Below are 20956 nucleotides of genomic sequence, written 5' to 3' on the forward strand. Positions count from 1 at the left end.
GGGAGCCAGCAGGTGATTAAAATGGGAAAGCAAGTTGGCTGGGTTTAAGACAAACTACTGCACTGGAACAAATCTGTACCTGCCTTTCAAAGCCCTGTTACTACTCCAAGTGTGGTCCTAAGATCAGGAGCAAAATATCCCCCTGTTAGAAATGCAGACTCTCGGGACGCCTGGGTGGCTCAGTTGGTTAAGCAGCTGCCTTCGGCTCAGGTCATGATCCCAGCGTCCTGGGATGGAGTCCCACATCGGGCTCCTTGCTCTGCAGGGAGCCTGCTTCTCCCTCTGCCTCTGCCTGCCATTCTGTCTGCCTGTGCTTGCTCTCTCCCCCTCCCTCTGATAAATAAAATAAAATCTTTAAAAAAAAAAAAAAAGAAAAGAAATGCAGACTCTCTTCTCCCACCCAGACCTACTAACTTAGAATCTTCATTAAGATTCCCAAATGAGGGCGCCTGGGTGGCTCAGTGGGTTAAGCCGCTGCCTTCGGCTCAGGTCATGATCTCAGGGTCCTGGGATCGAGTCCCGCATCGGGCTCTCTGCTCAGCAGGGAGCCTGCTTCCTCCTCTCTCTCTGCCTGCCTCTCTGCCTACTTGTGTTCTGTCAAATAAATAAAAATTAAAAAAATCTTTAAAAAAAAAAAAAAAGATTCCCAAATGATTCATATGTATAGTCAACTGTGGAATGCAATGTTTTATAAAGCTGCGTGAATCAAGCAAATGGCCCCAAAGAGTCTGTAAGCCATAGAAACTCTAACATGTGCGTAATCTAGCATTAGGTTGGTTTAACAGTAGATACCTTGAGATACTGTTTTAAGAGATTAACACAGGTCTCATTTATCATAAAAATCTACAAATACCTGAGGGGGATTTTTATCATAAAAAACTACAGATACTGTAGATAAAAATCTACAGATATCTGATACAGATACAGATACTGAGGCTTAAAAAAAAAAAACCCAAATAAAAGAAATAAGCCATATCAGAAACACCCCCCACCAAGCACAGAGAAATATTCTTTCCTATACAAACAGTTTTTGGAGAGAATGTTAAACTCACCCAGTGACTTCATTTCTTCTTGTTTCAAAAGTTTGTCTCTTTCCTTAGTAGCTTTGTTCCTATAACCTGCAATAGTCTGTTTATTAGCAATGCTGTCCTCCTAAAAAAACAAACCAAGAAACTAAAGTTGTAGACCACCAAAACTTTTACAAATTAATGGTCTGGCCTTGTTCTAACAGTAATAAAAATTTTAAACTCTCATCAAGTTAAACTCTCATCTTACTATAATAATATTTTATTCTAAGCATAACTGAACTTTTAATAACTTTATTCAGTAACAGAGATAATTTGAGTTAGTTCTATAGCTCTACAAATTAGTACAAAAATGTCCCAAGAAAAACAACCAGTGATTTACAAGAAAAGCCTTAAAAATATGCATTAGAAAATAATTTTTTTCCATGGTACCTTATAAACAAAATGGTGTAAACATCAAATGTGAAAGAGGCGTATGTCTATAGTCAATGTCAGAAGATTTCTTTTTACTGTACTTCTTGGGAGAATAATGGTCTGTAACCTACTTAGTATGATTTTTTATTATCTTTTATCTTTTATATGCTCTTCATGTTTCAGTCCCATAATTTATCTCTGTATTTCTGCTGCTTTACATTTCAGTAACTGCTTATATGCTTGCTTCCACTTTGGTATAAAATCCCCTTGGCATTAAAGTTATGTCTAATTCACACTTGAAACTGCTACAAGTCTCATTGCTAAGTAGTTATCAACATATAGTACATACATTGTATACAAAGGAATGTGCCCCTTATTAAGGCTATGTGCAGGAGGGGAGCCAAAGGGAGCCAAAGGGAGCCAATGACCATTCTTGATTTTAAACAGTTTTATTAAGAGCTACAATGTAGTTTTCATTCATTCTCTACTTACCTGACTAATAGATACTCGTTTGGGAGGTCTCCCTCTTCTTCTGTTAGTAGGACTAAATATAAATGTGGGTGGATCATCAGGGAAGAAGTAAGAAAAATCTTGTTCTGCTATTTTATATGTTGCAAGAGATGACGCCTTCATTAAAAAAAAAAAGACACAGGGTACAGTAATAACACCATTAGGAAACCATATATAGATTTAAAATGTCTAAAATTTCGTATGACTGCTATTAAAGACTAGGTCAAAAACATTAGAATTTCATGTGTTAATACATAGTAATACACTTTTAAAATTTTTCTCTCCCGTATGTTTTTTTTAAAAGATTTTAGGTATTTATTTATCAGAGAGAGAGAGACAGAGAGAGAGAGAGAGAGAACAAGCAGGGGTGTGGCAGGCAGAGGGAGAGGGAGATGCAGGCTCTCCGAGGAGCAGGGATCCCCCCGCCCCCAATGCGGGATTGGATTCCAGGACTGTGGGATTGTGACCTGAGTCAAAGGCAGCCATCTAACTAACGGATCCACCCAGATGTCCCTGTTTTTTTTTTTTTTTTTTTTTTTTTTTTTCCAGTTTTAGGGGTAGAATTTACTGATCTATTAGTTGCAGATAACACCAAGTACTCCTTACCTCAAATGCCCTCCCATCATTCCATCTCCCAATTACCCCAACCAACTCTCCCTCCCCTCTCCTCCAGCAACCCTTAGTCTGTTTCCAAGAGTAAGAGTCTCTTATGATTTGCCTCCCTGTTCTCATCTTATTTTACTTTTCCTTCTCTTCCCCTATGTTCACCTGTTTGTTTCTTAAATTCCACATATGAGTGAAATCATGTATTTGTCTTTCCCTGACTGACTTACTTCGCTTAGCATAATACCCTCTAGTTTCATCCACATTGTTGCAGATGGCAAGATTTCATTCTTTCTGATGGCCGGGTAATATTTCAGTGTGTGAGTGTGTGTGTGTGTGTGTGTGTGTGTGTGTATGCACACAAAAACTGTTTACCCAGTAATACACATTTTAGCTGGTTCACTTAATCTATCATTAATCAGCTTTCCCAGAAAGAAAACCATAATTCAAAGGGTTTTCCCCCCATAAAATATGCAGGAATCCTTCAAACGTTTCTTAAATTCTAAAACTATTTCAAAATTATGTTTATTGGATAAACATTGCTTTTGGATTGCATTGCTTTTGACTTATTTTGTATGGAATTTTCTTTGTAAATAAATAACCCATATATTTAACATTACAAGTCCACTGTATTAACCCAATTAATTTTTCTCAACCATTTCCTAAGTGCTGAACATTTAGATTTTCCCTCCAATTGGGGGTGAGAGACTTTTTAACTTAAAGACTTTACGTATCAAATTACAAAGCTGATCTGGCAAAAAAGAGAAATGCTGATAAATTCCTTTTTTTAAAAGATTTTATTTATTTATTTGACAGAGATCACAAGTAGACAGAGAGGCAGGCAGAGAGAGAGGGGGGAAGCAGGCTCCCTGCTGAGCAGAGAGCCCGATGTGGGGCTTGATCCCAGGATCCTGGGATCGTGACCTGAGCTGAAGGCAGAGCCACTGAGCCACCCAGGCGTCCAATGCTGATAAATTCTTAACAAATTTCAATTCAGATTTAAGTTCAGAAAAGTCAACTTTTTTTTTCTTTTTTTTATCAGAAGTTGTGCAGTTTTAGGATATTTGCTAAATCCAAAAGTTTCAAAACTTGTTCACCTTTCATCCAAGTCCAACTCTAAACTTTTTATTTTTGGTCTAATAGCCAAGATCATCATTCCTTCTCTCCAAAAAAATCGAACATGCCATTCACAGTAGTATCTTTCAGAAAATGTGTAAGAAAATAATGATAATAAATATTTAGGGGCACCTGGGTGGCTCAGTCAGTTAAGCATCTGCCTTTGGCTCAGGTCATGATCCCAGGGTCCTGGGATCGAGCCCAGCATCAGGCTCCCTGCTTGGTGGGGAGCCTGCTTCTCCCTCTCCCTCTGCTTGCCACTCTGCTACTTGTGCCCCCTCTCTCTCTCTCTTTCTCTGTGTCAAATAAATAAATAAAATCTTATAAAATTTTTAATTTTTTTTAACACTTCAACTGGGAATCAAATTTTCTGTGTAATAATTGTAATCATGGTAGAACATAACTTTTAACATTTAAAACTCAATCAGTTCTGGGCATCATAATAAATCAATAATCTATTAAGATTTTGTATTAAAGTCTATTAAGATGGTTGCTGACTATCCCACATAAATAACTCCTGAATATATAGAATTGTCCTTTAAAAATATGAATATAAAACATATGGGTGGTTTCTTCTCAAATATATATGCTTAAAAAAGGTCAAAATAGGCTTTAATACATCAATTGCCAATGTTTCTTATTCATACACACACAACACAATAAACAAATGCATCTTCGTGTTCTTGAGTACTCCTAATAGTGGACTATACTCACATTGGGTATTAAACTTTGTTGTTCTGGGGTTTGTGTGCAAGTATACTAGACTAACCACTAATAACTTTCGTTACACTCTAAGAGAAAAACGTGTACTGTCACTTTAATTTTCATTCATTCATTCATTATTTTTTAAAGATTTTATTTTTTTTATCTGTCAGAAGGAGAGAGATTGAGAGAGAGAGAACACAAACAGGGAAAAGCAGGTTCCCCATTGAGTAAGGAGCCTGATGCAGAACTCGAACTCAGGACCCTGGGATCATGCCCTGAGCAGAAGGCAGATGCTTAACTGACAGAGCCATCCTGGTGTCCCAATTTTCATTTATTTATTATTAAGTAAAGTTGAATGTCTGTTCATGTCTACTGAATGTTTATTTTCTTTGGTGAAAAACTGCCAATACTTCTTACCATTTTTTTTCCAATTGGGTTGTTTTTATTCATCGATATGTAAGACATTTTTATAAGTTAGGGAAACTGGTCAACTTGCTATTTATGATAAACATACTATAACTTATTTCATATATAACAGATTGCTTACCAGTGCCAGCACTGTTCTAGCCACTTCTCACAAATACCTGAATCATTAACTTTTTGTAAGCATCTTTTTACATGGCTATCTGTGATTTTCAATGCCACAGATTGAGCACAATTTAAGCTTTTCCCTCTTACCAAGACAAATACATAAATATGCTCACATTAACAAAATTATTTCAGATGATTCTATCATACGTTTTCAAGTTTTTATATTTCATCTACTGTGAATTTTGATCATGCCTATTTTTATTTTTCTACTAGGATATTTATGTTTTTTAATTGCTTTGAGCTCCTCACTATAGTCACTGAAAGTATTTTTCCTCTAGCACTTGTCTTTCAATTCTATTCATGACATTTTTATTTTTATTTTTTGAAAATTTATTTATTTATCACAGAAAGAAAGTGTGTGCGTGCACACAGCTGCAAGTTGGGGGGCAGAGGGAATCTCCAAGTAGACTTACTACTCTGAGATCATGACCCCAGCCAAAATCAGGAGCCAGATGCTTAACCAGCTGAGCCACCCAGGCACCCACCTAGGTACCCCTGAACCTACCTTAAGTTTCTATTGTCAAATAAGTCTTATTCTTGGTATTTCTTTTCTCTTGCTCCTCCTAAGTACTTTAGCATGCATAACATTAAGAATTATTTCATTTCCCTTTTTCTCTTTTGAGTTAGTTCTAATTTTGTTTTCCAAGTTAACCAGGTGTCCCAGTTTTGTTAAATAATCTATCTTGGTTTGTAGAGACTTGAAATAGTACTTTCCACATAAACTCATATCTTCTTTTTTTCCATTTCTTTTGATGGAACATTTATTTATTATGAAATACACAAATCTTAAGCATATAGTAGCTGATTTTTGACACATGCATACATCTCTCTACCCATTCTACTGCTTTTTTACTTAGTATTTCTTCCAATAAGAGTTAAATATTTCTCAGTTAAAAAAACTAGTCCTAGTTTTACCATTTAACTTTTTATTTACAATGTGAGACTTCTAAGCTTGATTTTCCTCCTCTTAATGATTATGAATCAAATAATCTATCTACTTAGTATAGGTCTCTGATGTTCTTTTTATTATATGAATTGTTTTTCTCTCTAGTAGAACTTATTTTAGCATTGTTTTTTGAATTTATTTTTGTGAGACAGGATCCCACTTAGAAAAATACAGTTGTTCCCTTCCCCTATAACATTTCCTTTTTCCAAGTTTTCCATATATTACTCTTACCTGTCTTGGTTGATCTTTTCTACAAAGGGGAAAAAAGTGTAGTACCTGAGCCATCTAGCAATTCTAGCAATTGCAAAAATAGTATTTAATAAATAGAAAATTACTAAAAACTGGCTCCAGATAAAAAGAGAACTATTTTCAAACACTTTAAAATAACATTTCTGCAATGTTTCAACTTTATAATACAACCCGTTTCTTTTTTCTTCCTTCCAATAAATAATTTCACTGTTCTGATTACCTTAATTTTAATGACTCCATCTTGTGGTTCACAGTGTTGCTTCAGAAAAAGCTTTAATTTATCACGAGAAAATAAGTGTTTTCTCCGGCTACCAGGGAAAGAGGAGGAGAAAGAGTAAAGTGTTAGTATCAAAGAATTCAGTTTGAACTTCATAATCTCCGTAAATCCATAACCTCTATATCAAGCTGAGGAAAAGAAGGATATTTCATTTTCCAATAGCATTTATGTAGAAGTTATGAGAAACTTTATACAGAAGTATTTATGTAGAATGTTAAAAGATCAACAAGTGGATCTATTATAAATGTCCATTATGAACATAGTATATGCATTTGTTGCAGAAGAACCACTTAGAAACCAAATAAACCTCAAGGAAAATATACTACAGAGTAAACCTAATTTTTAGAAAATTTGATGATCATTCTTACAAATATCACCGTTGAAATTCTTTAAAAAATTAAAATCAGAGGACTATAAGATTTCATATAACACTAAGTAGGTCAACATTCGTTGTTTTTTTTTTTTTTAAATATTTTATTTATTTATTTGACAGAGATTACAAGTAGGCAAAGAGGTAGGCAAAGAGGCAGGCAGAGAGAGAGAGGGAAGCAGGCTCCCTGCCGAGCAGAGAGCCCCATGCGGGGCTCGATCCCAGGTCCCTAGGATCATGACCTGCGCGGAAGGCAGAGGCCTCAATCCACTGAGCCACCCAGGCGCCCCAGTAGGTCAACATTCGAATGGTTATTGTGAACATTCTTGAACACAGGTTGTTTCAAATTCTAAAATATTTCATATTTGCTGCCTTCAAAAGGCAGCAAACAAATTCATGGGATTAAGATGAAAGAGAATTAGAATTAAGATTCCAAAAACATGCTATTTTTGATTTTCCCTTGCCCCCAAACTCAAAAACCACCACCACAATGGTAACAAACACCACCAAAACCAAATCAAAACAAATTAAAAAATCCGCCAAAATACCCAAGTATTTCTAGAAAAGTTCTGGAAAGAAAGTAAATGTTTTAATTGAATTCTATGTATTTCTTTCAAGAGAAAGCCAACTTAAAAGCTTCTAAGAGTGAATAAACAATGTAGGAGTTTTAAAGTACTAGTCTCCTCAAAAATGTATATGCTTTTCTTATAGAAAGGACTATATGAGAGAAAGGATTGGCTTGCTGTGCGTACTTACTGGCTTACTGTGCTATCCTGGCTTCATAATAATAAGAAGGTTAATTATCTCTTGACTACCGAATAAACACACCAGTGCTCAAGAATCGTATTGTCCTACATGGCACTCACTAGCCTACTTAAAAAAAATAGTTAAAAACAAGTGTGCATAATCTATGAGCATTATTTTGGGAATACTATTCTTCGGCATATAATAAAATGCAGAATGCTCCAGAGACCTTTTTTTTCAATTTTTATAAAAAAAGATTTTTATTTATTTATTTATTGTCGGGGAGAGAGAGAGAGAGCGCACACAAACAGGGGGAGAGGCAGGCAGAGGGAGAAAACCAGGCTCCTCAATGGACAAGGAGGAGCCCAATGCAGGACTCAATCTCAGGATCCCTGGATCATGACCTGAGTGAAGGCAGACTCCCAACTGACTGAGCTAGCAAGGTGTTCCCACTCCAAAGATCTTAATTAATGATGTACCCTCAAAACCCAACCAAACAAAAACTACACTCACCTCCTTAAAGAAAGTAATATATATGACTCAGGAATTCACAACACTTAGGTTATTATCACTTTTCTTTGGACTCATATGAGAATATATGAGGCAAGAGGTATATGAGAATAAGTAAAACCATTTTTTTCTAAAGATTTTTATTTATTTATTTGAGCAAGAGAGCACACATGCATAAGCAGGAGGAGTGGCAGGCAGAGGAAAGAGAGGGAGAAGTAGGCTCCCTGCTGAGCAGAGAGCCCAATAAGGAGCTGGATCCCAGGACCCTGGGATCATGACCTGAGCTGGAGGCCCATGTGTAACTGACTAAGCCATTCAGACACCCCCAAGTAAAATCATTTTACATCAAATGAAATGCAAGATTGACTACTAGGTAGCAAGTTGATCAATGGTTGATAGCGTCAATTTACTTTCAGATGACTAGGGGCCTAACATCAGCACACAACAATAGGGGTTGTCCTAAAAATAGATCTGTGTCACCTAAAATCATTTCCTTTAAATATTAACCACTAATCATCCCTCTTTTATTTATTTAATTTTTTCTTTTCTTTTCTTTTTTTTAAGATTTTATTTATTTATTTGACAGGCAGAGATCACAAGGAGGCAGAGAGGCAGGTAGAGAGAGAAAGAGAGAGAGAGGGAGAGAGAAGCAGGCTCCCTGCTGAGCAGAGAGCCCGATGCGGGACTCGATCCCAGGACCCTGAGATCATGACCTGAGCCGAAGGCAGCGGCTTAAGCCACTGAGCCACCCAGGCGCCCTATTTATTTAATTTTTTAAAAAAGATTTTATTATTTACTTAGGGGGAGCACATGTGCAAGCAGCGGGAAGGACAGAAGGAGAGAGATAGAGAAGCCCAAGCAGACTCCATGCTGAGCACTGAGCCCGACTTGGGGTTCAATCTCATGACTCTGAGATCATGACTTGAGCTGAAATTGAGAGTCAGATGCTTAACTGACCACACCAACCAAATGTCCCTCAAACAGGAATTTTTAAGGATACTATTTTGCTATTATTAACTTGAAGGAACAGAAGAGACTGATCAGATGTTTGTGTCTAATGAATAAAATATTACAAATGTGACCTATTTCTAAGTACCATCAGACTTCTCAGCATTGAAAACTGAGTTCTCTCATGAGAAGTACCTCGCAAATAGGATCCTTCATAACTTTTTAGACTGAAGACTCTTTGGGGTTAGTTACAAAGGGCTCATGGAGTCCATTAAGATTCACTTTATCAGTCTATAAGTGTACATTTATTTTAAAAAGGGAAACAATCACAGGCAACACTGTTTGTTCTATAGCGAATCTTAATTGAACACAGTTATTCTATTTTTAACCAGCATGGGTGAGATACTGAGTTTTACCTTATTTGTGTTGCTTTAACAATAGCACACTCATACAATTCTTTTTTAGTGGGTTGCACCTTATACTTGAATAATAAGGGATCGATTGCATCTTTTTTCTTCCTAAAAAAAAAGCAAAGATATAAATCAGTTAATAACTTGTTTGAAAATCTGAGATTTTAAATAGAAATACAGTTTCTAAGAACACACTGTAACAGAATCTAATGCATTTTTAGTTTAACTAGGATTTTATAAGTTACTAACATCCCTCACCATTCTATTAGCCAAAATAGTACAAAGCACTATTTTATGTTAGGTATGTATTTCAATCATTCAATAAATTTTCCTGTGAAGAAATCAACTAAAGATGAAAAAGCACAAAGTACCCAGTTCAGGTAAGATAATTTTTTTTTAAAAAAAGATTTTATTTATTTATTTGGGAGACAGACAGTGAGAGAGGGCATGAGAGGGCAGAAGTTCAGTGGGAGAAGCAGACTCCTTGCTGAGCAGAGCGCCCAATGCGAGACTAGATCCTGGCATTCCAGGATCAGGACCTGAGCCCAAGGCAGTCACTCAACCAACTTAGCCACCCAGGCACCTTAGGTAAGATAAATTTGTAAGCAAACAAATAGCTCTTGGATTTGCTTTTAAGCTTTTTTCTTAATAGCTATGTAAAGCAAGAGCAAAAGTGGTGATAATACAGTTCACCCTGTTTTAAGAATTGGCAGAGGGTATAATTTAATCCTTGTCTCCACCAACTTCTCATCTCGTCTTTCCTTTGGGGATGCATTCATCCATCTGTCCAATAAATACTTAAGAGTGTATTATGTGCCCCAAACTAAACAATAAAGATTAAACAGTGAACGAAAAAGAAACATAGTGGGGACATAGAGGCAAGCGAAGAAACAAAAATCTGCAGCAGGGTAGGTGGTAAGCTATGAAAGGAATTCATAGGTACTTTCTGTTATAAAGTGACAGCCCTGATCAACTGACGGGATAGGGCTGATAAGAAGTTAACATTTATTAACATTTAAGCAGAGATCTGAAAGGAAAGAGGGAACCGCTGAGGAGAAACTCCTGGGAAAATGAGTTTAAAGGAAGAGAGAAAAGAGTGCAAAGGCCCTAAGGTGGAAGTAGTCATGGTTTGCACAAGAATGATAAATAAGGAGAATAAAAGAAGAAGATCCGGTTAGAGAAGAAGCAGAAGGGCTAGATTACAGGCAAATAATAAGGGTTTTGGTTTTCACTCTGAAAAGACACTAGAGGATACTGAATAAAGGAGAGATAATGACTTAACTTACACTTCAGAAATATTACTCTGGCTGCCAGACTGTGGGGCAAGAGTGCAAACAGGGACATCCATTAGAAAGCTAGTGCAATGAACCAAGTGAGAATTGATGGCAATTACAGACTAGGGTGGTCGTGGTGGCAGTAGATGACAAGTGGTTGGATTTTTGATAAGCTGCCTCTGTGAATGCAAGTACATATATAACAAGGATGTGAGTATGGGTGACTGAGATGAAAATGATAGGAAAGGACAATAAAGGAAGCATTTAGCAATGAGGGTCAGATATAGCCAACGTGTTATAAATACAGTACACACAAGGTGAGGGGTGTGGAGAGACTCAGACAGAAGGGATGCATGAGACAATCACACAAATAAAATGGAAGTATTCACCTTTAACTGCATTCAAGTTTCTAGTTGGAGAACGAAAGATCTTTACATTGAGACCCAGTATACACAGGAAATATATTTAATCATTCAACCTGACTATATGGAATGCAGCTAATATTTTCTATTCTGTTAAAATTCATTATTAAATTAATTTCACAACCTACACAAAGCTATATAACCCGCAGTTTGAAAATCACAGTCCCAAAAGAACAGATCAAAGAGAGAAGTCGAAGTGTTCAGAGAGTAATACTGATGTGAGTTTCTGATAAAGGAATTTCTTGGAATGAAAAGAAGGGGAAAAAAGAAAGGATCTTAATGAATCAGCAGCAGTTGTTCAAGAACAGACTTGATTTTTTATCTTGATATCATTTTTTTAATCAATCACTACCATTTTATACATATAAGGGGTTGATCAAGCATAATATAGATTGCATTTAAAAGATTACTGCCAGGAGCAGTATATAATTATATTTTAAGTCACAGTTATAAATCTATAAAGATATTTATTTTATTTATATATTATTTGTTTATAGAAAACTTGTTTGGACTTTATCTTAATGGATTTAAGGCTATAAAAATGTGATTTTTTGGGTGTATATAAAATTATTTTTTTCTTGCTATATCACGAAATTCATTTTTTTAAAAGATTTTTATTTATTTGACAGACAGAGATCACAAGTAGGCAGAGAGGCAGGCAGAGAGAGGCGGGGAAGTAGGCTCCCTGCTGTGCAGAGAGCTCCATCCCAGGACCCTGAGGTCATGACCTGAGCCGAAAGCAGAGGCTTTAACCCACTGAGCCACCCAGGATCCCCATAAAATTCGTTTCTGAAGATAAAACACAACAGAACTAAAATCATTTTTTCCAATCAGTGAAAATATTCTTATGGGAGTTTTGTTATAACTCCTACACAAAATTCTATACAAATAAAATCATAACTGGATTATTTCCAAGGAAGTACAGTTGTTGGAAACCAACAGAAACTGCTTATCATATGGATTCACCTATAAGACAGGAATTAAAAGATAATACTAAAAATAAAGGGGCGCCTGGGTGGCTCAGTGGGTTAACCTTCTGCCTTCAGCTCAGGTCATAATCTCAGGGTTCTGGGATCAAGTCCCACATTGGGCTCTCTGCTTGGCGGGGAGCCTGCTTCCTCCTCTCTCTCTCTCTCTGCTTGCCTCTCTACCTACTCGTGATCTCTCTCTGTCAAATAAATAAATTTTTTTTTTTTAAAGCCCATTTTAACAATTTTTCTCCTTTGCTTCCTAAAGCCTAGGCCTAAATAGCTGGAATACTAAATTGAATGTAATGATCTTAGCCATGACTGTAACTAAGAGACTGATTTTATTAGCAACAAGTACAGATCTATTACTAGCTCTACACTGGCAAATTAACACCAAATATTATATTTATAGAAATTAGATCACCATTCCAATGATTTATTCACAAAATTTTATCACCAATTTATTTTATAAATATATCATATTTCAATATGCCTAGTTATATGTATTTTTTAGCGGGGAGGGGCAGAGGCAGAGGGAGAAACTGCCAAGCAGGCAGGCTCTATCGTGGGACTCAGTCTCACAACCCTGAGGATCATGACCTGAGCCAAAATCAAGGGTCAAACATTTAACTAAGCCCACCCAGGTGCCCCAATACGCCTAGTTACATATAATATATACAATATGCCAATATGCCTAGTTACATATACATTATATATGTGTGTATATATTATATATACACATTATATATATAATATATAATATTATATATTATATAATATATTTCAGTATTATATTATATATTTATATATTATACATATACATTATATATATGTATATATACACACATTATATATATAATGTATATATATGTATATATATAATGTGTATATATATACATATATAATGTATATGTAACTAGGCATATTGTATATATTATACATACATGTTATATGTATATATATATAATTTTATATGCATTATATATTATATAATTATATATTTTCTATATATAATTTATTACATATTATATAATATATTTCAGTATATTATATATTTAATTTTTATTATATTATTATATTATATTACATATAATTTTATATATTATTATATGTATTATATATTTTATTATATATTATATATATAATTTTAGTTCTACTTTTATTTTCTCATAATGGGAATTGTTTTTGTTGCTATCCCATGGACAATATTTGACACTAAAAAGGCAGTTAAAATTTTTTTCTACAGCAGTACAACAGAAATGACAAAAGATCAAATAATTAAGCTTTCAGCACAGGGGTTATTTATGGTGGTGTTTTGCTTGTTTATTTTTAGAATTTAAAATGCTAACCTGACCTCACACATAAAAATTTCATATATGAACTACAATTAGCAAAACAATTAGGTCTACTTCTTTAAAAATGACACTTGGATAATATGTAATTCACGCCCTGAAATATTATACAACAATGAAAATGAATCAACTAGAGCTATCAACACAGCCAGATTACACTGCATGAAGGAAGTCAGTTGCATAGTATTTCAAAATGGGATACACAATACACTTTTCAAGGTTCCTAAAATAATTAGTTTTTCCTTGTGCTCTTGCAAATTACCACCAGGATTATAAAATGTTACCAAAAATGTATCCTTGTTCATATACTATTTTCAGGTTAGAATAATATTTTTAAGATAATTTTAAACTTCAAATAATATCTGCCTAGAGATGACTCTATAAAACTCTGATATTCAGATATTTATCAATATTTTCATCATTATTCATTTTAATCAATTATTTCCAATTTCATCAATTATTCATCAATATATTCATATTATTATTATTCATATAAACTCAAGCATCTATCAACAAATGAATGGATAAACAAAATGTAGTATACACATACAATGGAATGTAGAGTAATAAAAAGTAATGATTAGAAAAATTAGCCTCATCTCTTTCTAAAGTATATTTAAGACAGGTATATCAAAGCTCTATTATAAATCTCAACATAGTACGACATGGCTGTACCTTGGAAAATAGTACTAAATGAAATAAGCAACACACAAAAGGACAAATGCAGTATGATTTCACTTTATATGAATATTTAGAATACGTAAATTCACAGAGACAGAAAGCAGATTAGAGGTTACCAGGTGATGGAGGGGGAAAAGGGAATGTACCATTATTACCTAACGGGTAATAGAGTTTCTGTCTGGGGTAAAGAAAAGGTTTTGGGAACAGTGGTGATAGTGGTATGACACTGTGAATGCAATTAATGCCATTGAATTATACACTTAAAATGGCTAAAACAGAAAATATTATATATATTTTAACGACTCCCTCCCTGGAATGCTGGTGACCATTTTGAGCACCTAGGCTTAATTCTAAATATGCTGCCTTAGTAAGTCTCACAGATATTTTTAACTAGGTGATGTGGAAACATTTTTTAACTCTGAACTTCCATTTCTCCTCAATGATAAAAGAATATGATCACCTACCCTTATAGAATGGTTCTGAGGAATAAAATAAATAAGAAAACAGATATGGGTGCTGTTATACAGCTCAAGTAATGGAAAATGACCAATAAATAACTGTTCCATTCTCATCCTTTCAACCCACCTACTGAAACGTGAGAAACTCCAGATTATGTTTTGTTGTCAGGGAGCAACCTAGAAGAAGTAAATTTCTTACTCACTTAGGTCATAGAATTGATAGAAATAACAGAACAAAGGCCCAAGATGATTATGTTTCACTTTTCCTGGTATATCAGAATACAATGGAAGCAAGCTATAAATAAGTAGGCATTTTATGATGTTGATGTATAGTGAAGGCTCAGATCCTTTTAGAATCACAAACAGGTTAAAATACCTGTGAATAAAGTAATTAATTAGCTTACTCACTTTTTCTATACCAAGTATATTCATGGAATAAGGCACAAGCTATTTAGGCAGGAAATCATGGTCAAATTAAATAATACTCTGTGATAAGCTTGTTATACGTGGCAGAAGTAGAATTGATGGGAATAAAGCCACATATAACAAGTAAAATATTTACTATTACTAATGGGGATTATGAATTAATTTGCTTTGTACTCAAGGTACCAAATCAGCTACAAACTATGCATGTACCTCATATTCAAAAAAGGAAGAGAAAGGACATTAATGAGCTGAATAATGGAGTGCTGAACCTAAGAGTCTAGACATTCCTCATCCTAAAGCACCTCACAGCATCTATAAGAATTAGAAAGATTAGGTTAAAAGTTACTACAAAATAGGGGTGTCTGGGTGGTTAAGTAGGTTAAGCGTCTATAGGCTAAGGTCATGATCTTCGGGTCCTGGGGTGGAGCCCCCGTATTGGGCTCCCTGCTTCTCCCTCTTCCTGCCCCTCCCTCTGCTTGTGCTTTCTTGCTTGAGCTCTCTCAAATAAATAAAAACTTAAAAAAAAAAGTTAGTATAAAATAGCCTTAACTGATAAATCGTTTAAAATGAAAAAATTTAATGCTTACCATATTTAAACATCAATTTAAATAAAGTCTTTTATATACAAATCTATATTTAACCCTTCAAGACTCATATATAATTAACTCTATTTAAGGGTTATAATCATTCATACACTCCAAACAAAACACATGAACTACTGTCAGGGCTTCTAAAGGACATGTATTAACCACCATAATACTCAATAATTTTGCATCATAAACTCTATATTCAATGAGGGACGCAAAAATCTCTTTTTTGTCCTTAATAAAGTAGCAACTCAAGAAAAAAATGAGATGCATCAAAAGACTTAATATATAGGATCATGTCATGCTTCACTCACCTAAAAATTGTTTTTTCTGTCAGGCAATATACTAGGCTAGATGGTCTTGTGCAACACCAATTAACATTACTAAAGCTCAGGTTCTTCTTGTTTAACAAGGATAACAACACTCTTCCAGGAGTGACTGATAGGCATATAAAGAACTTAGCACAGTGCCTGGACAGCAAATGCTCAAATGCTAGTTATAGATACAGTAAGTTCAAGTCAGATAAAACAAGAAGCTGAACTGTGTACAGAACTTGGTAGTTACTGATATTTCAGATACAAAGGAGATAAAGGAAGTAGTTAAGAGTGGCCTCAGAGAGTTCATATCCACAATATATAAAAAAGTGATACAATTCAACACCAAAACCCCCCCAAATAATCCAATTAAAAATGGGTGGGTGGGGCGCCTGGGTGGCTCAGTGGGTTAAGGCCTCTGCCTTCGGCTCAGGTCATGATCCCAGGGTTCTGGGATCGAGCCCCGCATCGGGCTCTCTGCTTGGCAGGGAGCCTGCTTCCCTTCTTCTCTCTCTCTGCGTGCCTCTCTGCCTACTTGTGATTTCTGTCAAATAAATAAATAAAATCTTAAAAAAACCAAAACACTCAAGGGGTATATAGGCCTCTAACTCTTGATCTTGGCTCAGATCATGATCTCATAGGTTGTGGGATCAAGCCCCGAATCAGGCTACCTGCTTTGCAGGAAATCTGCTTGAGGTTCTTGCCCATATCTCTTTGTCCTTCCCCTGACTCATGCATGCGCAAGCTCTCTAAAAGTAAATAAATAATTCTTTTAAAAAAAATGCTCAATTGCTGGGCACCTGGGTGGCTCAGTTGGTTAAGCGCCTGACTCTTGATCTCAGCTCAGGCCTTGATCTCAGGGTAATGAGTTCAAGCCCCATGATGGGCTCCATACTGGACATGGAGTCTACTTAAAAAAAAAAAAAAAGTTCCATATCACTATTAATCAGGGAAATGCAAATCAAAACCTTGCACCTGTCAGGATGGCAACAATCAAAAAGATAAAAAAAACAAGTGTTGGTGAGCATGTGGAGAAAAAAGAACCCTGTGTACTATTGATAGGAATGTTAACTGGTGTAGCCACTGTGGAAAACAGTATGGAAGTTCCTCAAAAAAATTAAAAACAGAAATACCATATGATCTAATAATTCCTGTACTGGATATCTACCCAAAGAAAACAAAAACATAAAGATATATGCACCCCACGCCTATGTTTATTTGCAGCATTATTTACAATAGCCAAGATATGGAAGCAATTCAAGTGTCCATCAATAGCAAGTCAATTTACTCAACTGAATGAGTGAAGACACACATACATACATATACAATGGAATATTAGGTAACCATAAAAAGGATGAGATCTTGACATTTGTGACAACATGGGTGAGACAAACACCATATGATTTCACTTATATGTGGAACCTAAAAAACAAGTGAACAAATAAAAAGGAGAATCAGACCTAAGTATGGAAAGCAAACTGATGGTCAATGGAGGGGAGAGGGGTGAGGTATGGGCACAATGGGTGAAGGGGAGTGGAGGATACAGCCTTCCGGTTATGGAATGAATTAAGTAACAGAAATGCAAAGGCATAGCATAGGGAATATAGTCAATTGTATTGTAATAGCATTGTAGGGTGACAGATGGTAGTTATACTTGTGGTGAGCGTAAGTACAGAGAGAGATACTGGATCACTATATCACATAGCAAAAGTACAGAGAGATATTGAATCACTATGTCTTTTTGTTTGTTTGTTTTTTGAAGTAAGCTTTATGCCCAGTGTGGGGCTCAAACCCATTACCCTGAGATCAAGGGTCAATCGTATGCTCTACTGACTGAACCAGCCAGGAAACCTGAAACTAATGTAGCACTGTGTGCCACCTATGCTCCCCGCCACACACCAAAAAAAAAAAAAAGCAGTCTCAGGTTAGGTTTCTTACTAGAACAGAGAAGGAAGTAGAGCTAAAGAACATAAGAAGACTTTTTTTTCTGGATATATTTTAATTTTTTAAAAATAATAATAATTTTTTATTATGTTAGTCACCATATAGTACATCACTAGTTTTCGATGTAGTGTTCCATGATTCACTGTTTGTGTATAACAGCTATGACCTGACAACTCTATTTACCCCAATGATGCAGATGTAGTGAAAAGAAAGGCCATATGTACCCCAATGTTCACAGCAGCAATGTCCACAATAGCCAAACTGTGAAAAGAGCTGAGATGCCCTTCAACAGATGAATGGATAAAGACATGGTCCATATACACAATGGAATATCATTACTCAGCCATTAGAAAGAATAAATACCTAACTTTTCATCAACATGGATGGTACTGGAGATTATTCTGAGTGAAATAAGTCAAGCAGAGGAAGTCAATTACCATATGGTTTCACTTACTTGTGGAACATACAGAATAGCATTTAAGAAGACTTTTAACCAGTTGAAGACTTAGCTGAGATTTTAAATTTACCTGCGGACAATGCCAATCTATATTTGTCTGTGTGATTTTTTTGCCCAGGAACACTCAGCTGACTCAGGCTGTCAAATGACCAATTTCCATATGCACTATAAAGTGATTAGGTATACTAATTAAGGTACAGAAAGAATTTTCCAAAGAAAACCAAATTGGAATGTGTATGTGTAACTGAATGAGGCGAACTTCAGTTATTCCTAAGCAGCTGACTAGAGTTAACTAGGTACTTTCAATTTTGCAAATTCTAACACGTGTTGTTGAACCACATCACTTACATGGATTTTACACTGTAGGCTTACTAAAGAAAAAGGGAAGGATTAAAGAGAAAATTGTATCAATAGGGTATCATTAGCCAATCTGATAATACATTTAAAAAATTATACACTTAAAAATAATACATTTAAAAAAATCACTTACCCATTTTGAAAAGAACTGTTTTGTGTTTCTGAATCATCACTATCACTGATGATAATAGTTTCTCCATCGACACTGCTGATATGTCCATTAGCAAAGCCATTTTGATGTGATGGAGGGAGGACTTCCAAAATCCTACACTGTAACCTGAAAGAAAAGGATACATTAAAAAATGGAAATTATTTGAAATTTTATAATCAAATGTTTCAGAACAATCTAATTATTCTGAACAACTGAAAGATATTTTGTTTCATAGAAACTATGACTCATTGATGTAACCAAATAGAAAATCTGTAACATCCAATTTAAGCAAAGGTTAGCTACAGTTTAAAATAATACGAGGTCAACTTATCAAAATTCTTAGCAATTAAATTCTTTTTTAAAAAAAGATTTTATTTTATTATTTATTTGTCACAGAGAGAGAGATAGGGAGAGAAACGGAGAGAGGCAGGCAGGTAGAGGGAGAAGTAGGCTTCTTGCTGATCAAGGTGCCTGATGTGGAACTCAATCTCAGAACCCTGGGGCATTATGCCCTGAGCCAAAGGCAGATGCTCAACCCACTGAACCACCCAGGTGTCCCAAGCAAGTATATACTTAACTAAAGTTACTGCTTAGAAAATAAAACACTGGCATAATATGTCATTATACAGACTGGATCTTATAGTTTTTCAAAGCACCCAACATTTTAAATTCTGAAATTCTCCTGATCATAACCTTTTTTATTCTCACCGTAGCTTTTGTTGGCATTTCTGATCTCTATAATAAACTTCCTATTCACTAGTTCTATTGCCTCTATTTTTTTTTTTTACTAACATATAATGTATTATTGGTTTCAGAGGTACAGATCTGTGATTCATCAGTGTTATATCATATCCAATGCTCATTACATCACATTCCCTCCTTAATAACCATCACAAGTTACCCTTCCCTCCTTGTTTTTTTTTTTTTCTTAAATTCCCCACATCAGTGAGGCCACATGATAATTGTCTTTCTCTGACTGGCTTATTTTCTTAGCATAATACTCTCTAGTTCCATGTTGGCACAAAAGGCAAGATTTCTTTCTTTTTTGATGGCTGAGTAATATTCCATTGTGTATATATACACACCCCATCTTCTTTATCCATTCATCTGTCAATGGATATTTGGGCTCTTTCCATATTTGGCTATTGTGAACATTGCTGCTATAAACACTGGGGTGCAGGTGCCCCTTCAGATCACTACATTTGTATCTTTGGGGTAAATACCCAATAGTATAACTGCTGGGTCATAGGGTAACTATTTTCAACTTTTTTTGGTAACCTCCATACTGTTTTCCAGAGTGGCTGCACCAGCTTGCATTCCCCACTAATAGTGTAGGAGGTTCCCCTTTCTCTGCATCCTCACCAGCATCTAGGGTTTCCCGACTTGTTAATTTTAGCCATTCTGACTGGTGTGAGGTGGTATCTCATTGTGGTTTTGATTTGTATTTCCCTGATGCTGAGTGATGTGGAGCACTTTTTCTTTTTTTTTTTTTAAAGATTTTATTTATTTATTTGACAGAGAGAAATCATAAGTAGGCAGAGAGGCAGGCAGAGAGACAGAGAGGAGGAAGCAGGCTCCCTGCAGAGCAGAGAGCCTGATGCGGGACTCGATCCCAGGACCCTGAGATCATGACTTGAGCCGAAGGCAGCGGCTTAACCACTGAGCCACCCAGGCACCCTGGAGCACTTTTTCATGTGTCTGTTGGCCATCTGGATGTCTTCTTTGGAGAAATGTCTGTTCATGTCTTCTGCCTATTTCTTTATTGCCTCTATTTTGAATTCCTTAACCTCTGCCCACTCTATCTGGATTTTATGGGCAATTCCAGACATATTCACAACTGAAATACTTCTCAACCCCATTTTTACTATGCCAATTTGCAACCTATTATGAAAATGTAGTATATCCATACAATGGAATATTATTCAGCACAAAAATTAAAATGAAGCATAGATGAACTTTGAACACATGCTAAATGAAAGAAACCAGACATACAAGGCCACATAGTGTATGACTCCATTTATAGGGAATATTCAGTAAAGGAAAATCCATAGACAGAAAGTGGGTAAGTGGTTGCCAAGATCTTGGGGGCAGGGAAGGGAAAAGGGTGAGAGAAAACAACTTAGGCAATCCAAGGGGAGGTTTTATTA

General features: G+C 35.6%; 1 protein-coding gene across 2 annotated transcripts in view; it reads right to left on the reverse strand.

Moving 5' to 3' along the window:
- Nucleotides 1-20956, reverse strand: part of BAZ1A (bromodomain adjacent to zinc finger domain 1A) — a 98557-nt gene that overhangs the window by 44978 nt on the left and 32623 nt on the right. For both annotated transcript variants that reach the window (XM_045067930.1, XM_045067929.1), the window contains 5 exons: nt 18792-18935; nt 9425-9526; nt 6380-6467; nt 1932-2066; nt 1053-1152 (listed from right to left, as the gene is read on the reverse strand). In XM_045067930.1, coding sequence (XP_044923865.1) covers nt 1053-1152; nt 1932-2066; nt 6380-6467; nt 9425-9526; nt 18792-18935 — 569 coding nt within the window. The remainder of the gene's footprint in view (nt 1-1052; nt 1153-1931; nt 2067-6379; nt 6468-9424; nt 9527-18791; nt 18936-20956) is intronic.

This window comes from Mustela putorius, unplaced genomic scaffold (assembly GCF_011764305.1).
Source record: "Mustela putorius furo isolate JIRA1106 unplaced genomic scaffold, ASM1176430v1.1 tig00003898_pilon_pilon_pilon, whole genome shotgun sequence".
Taxonomy (NCBI): Eukaryota; Metazoa; Chordata; class Mammalia; order Carnivora; family Mustelidae; genus Mustela; species Mustela putorius.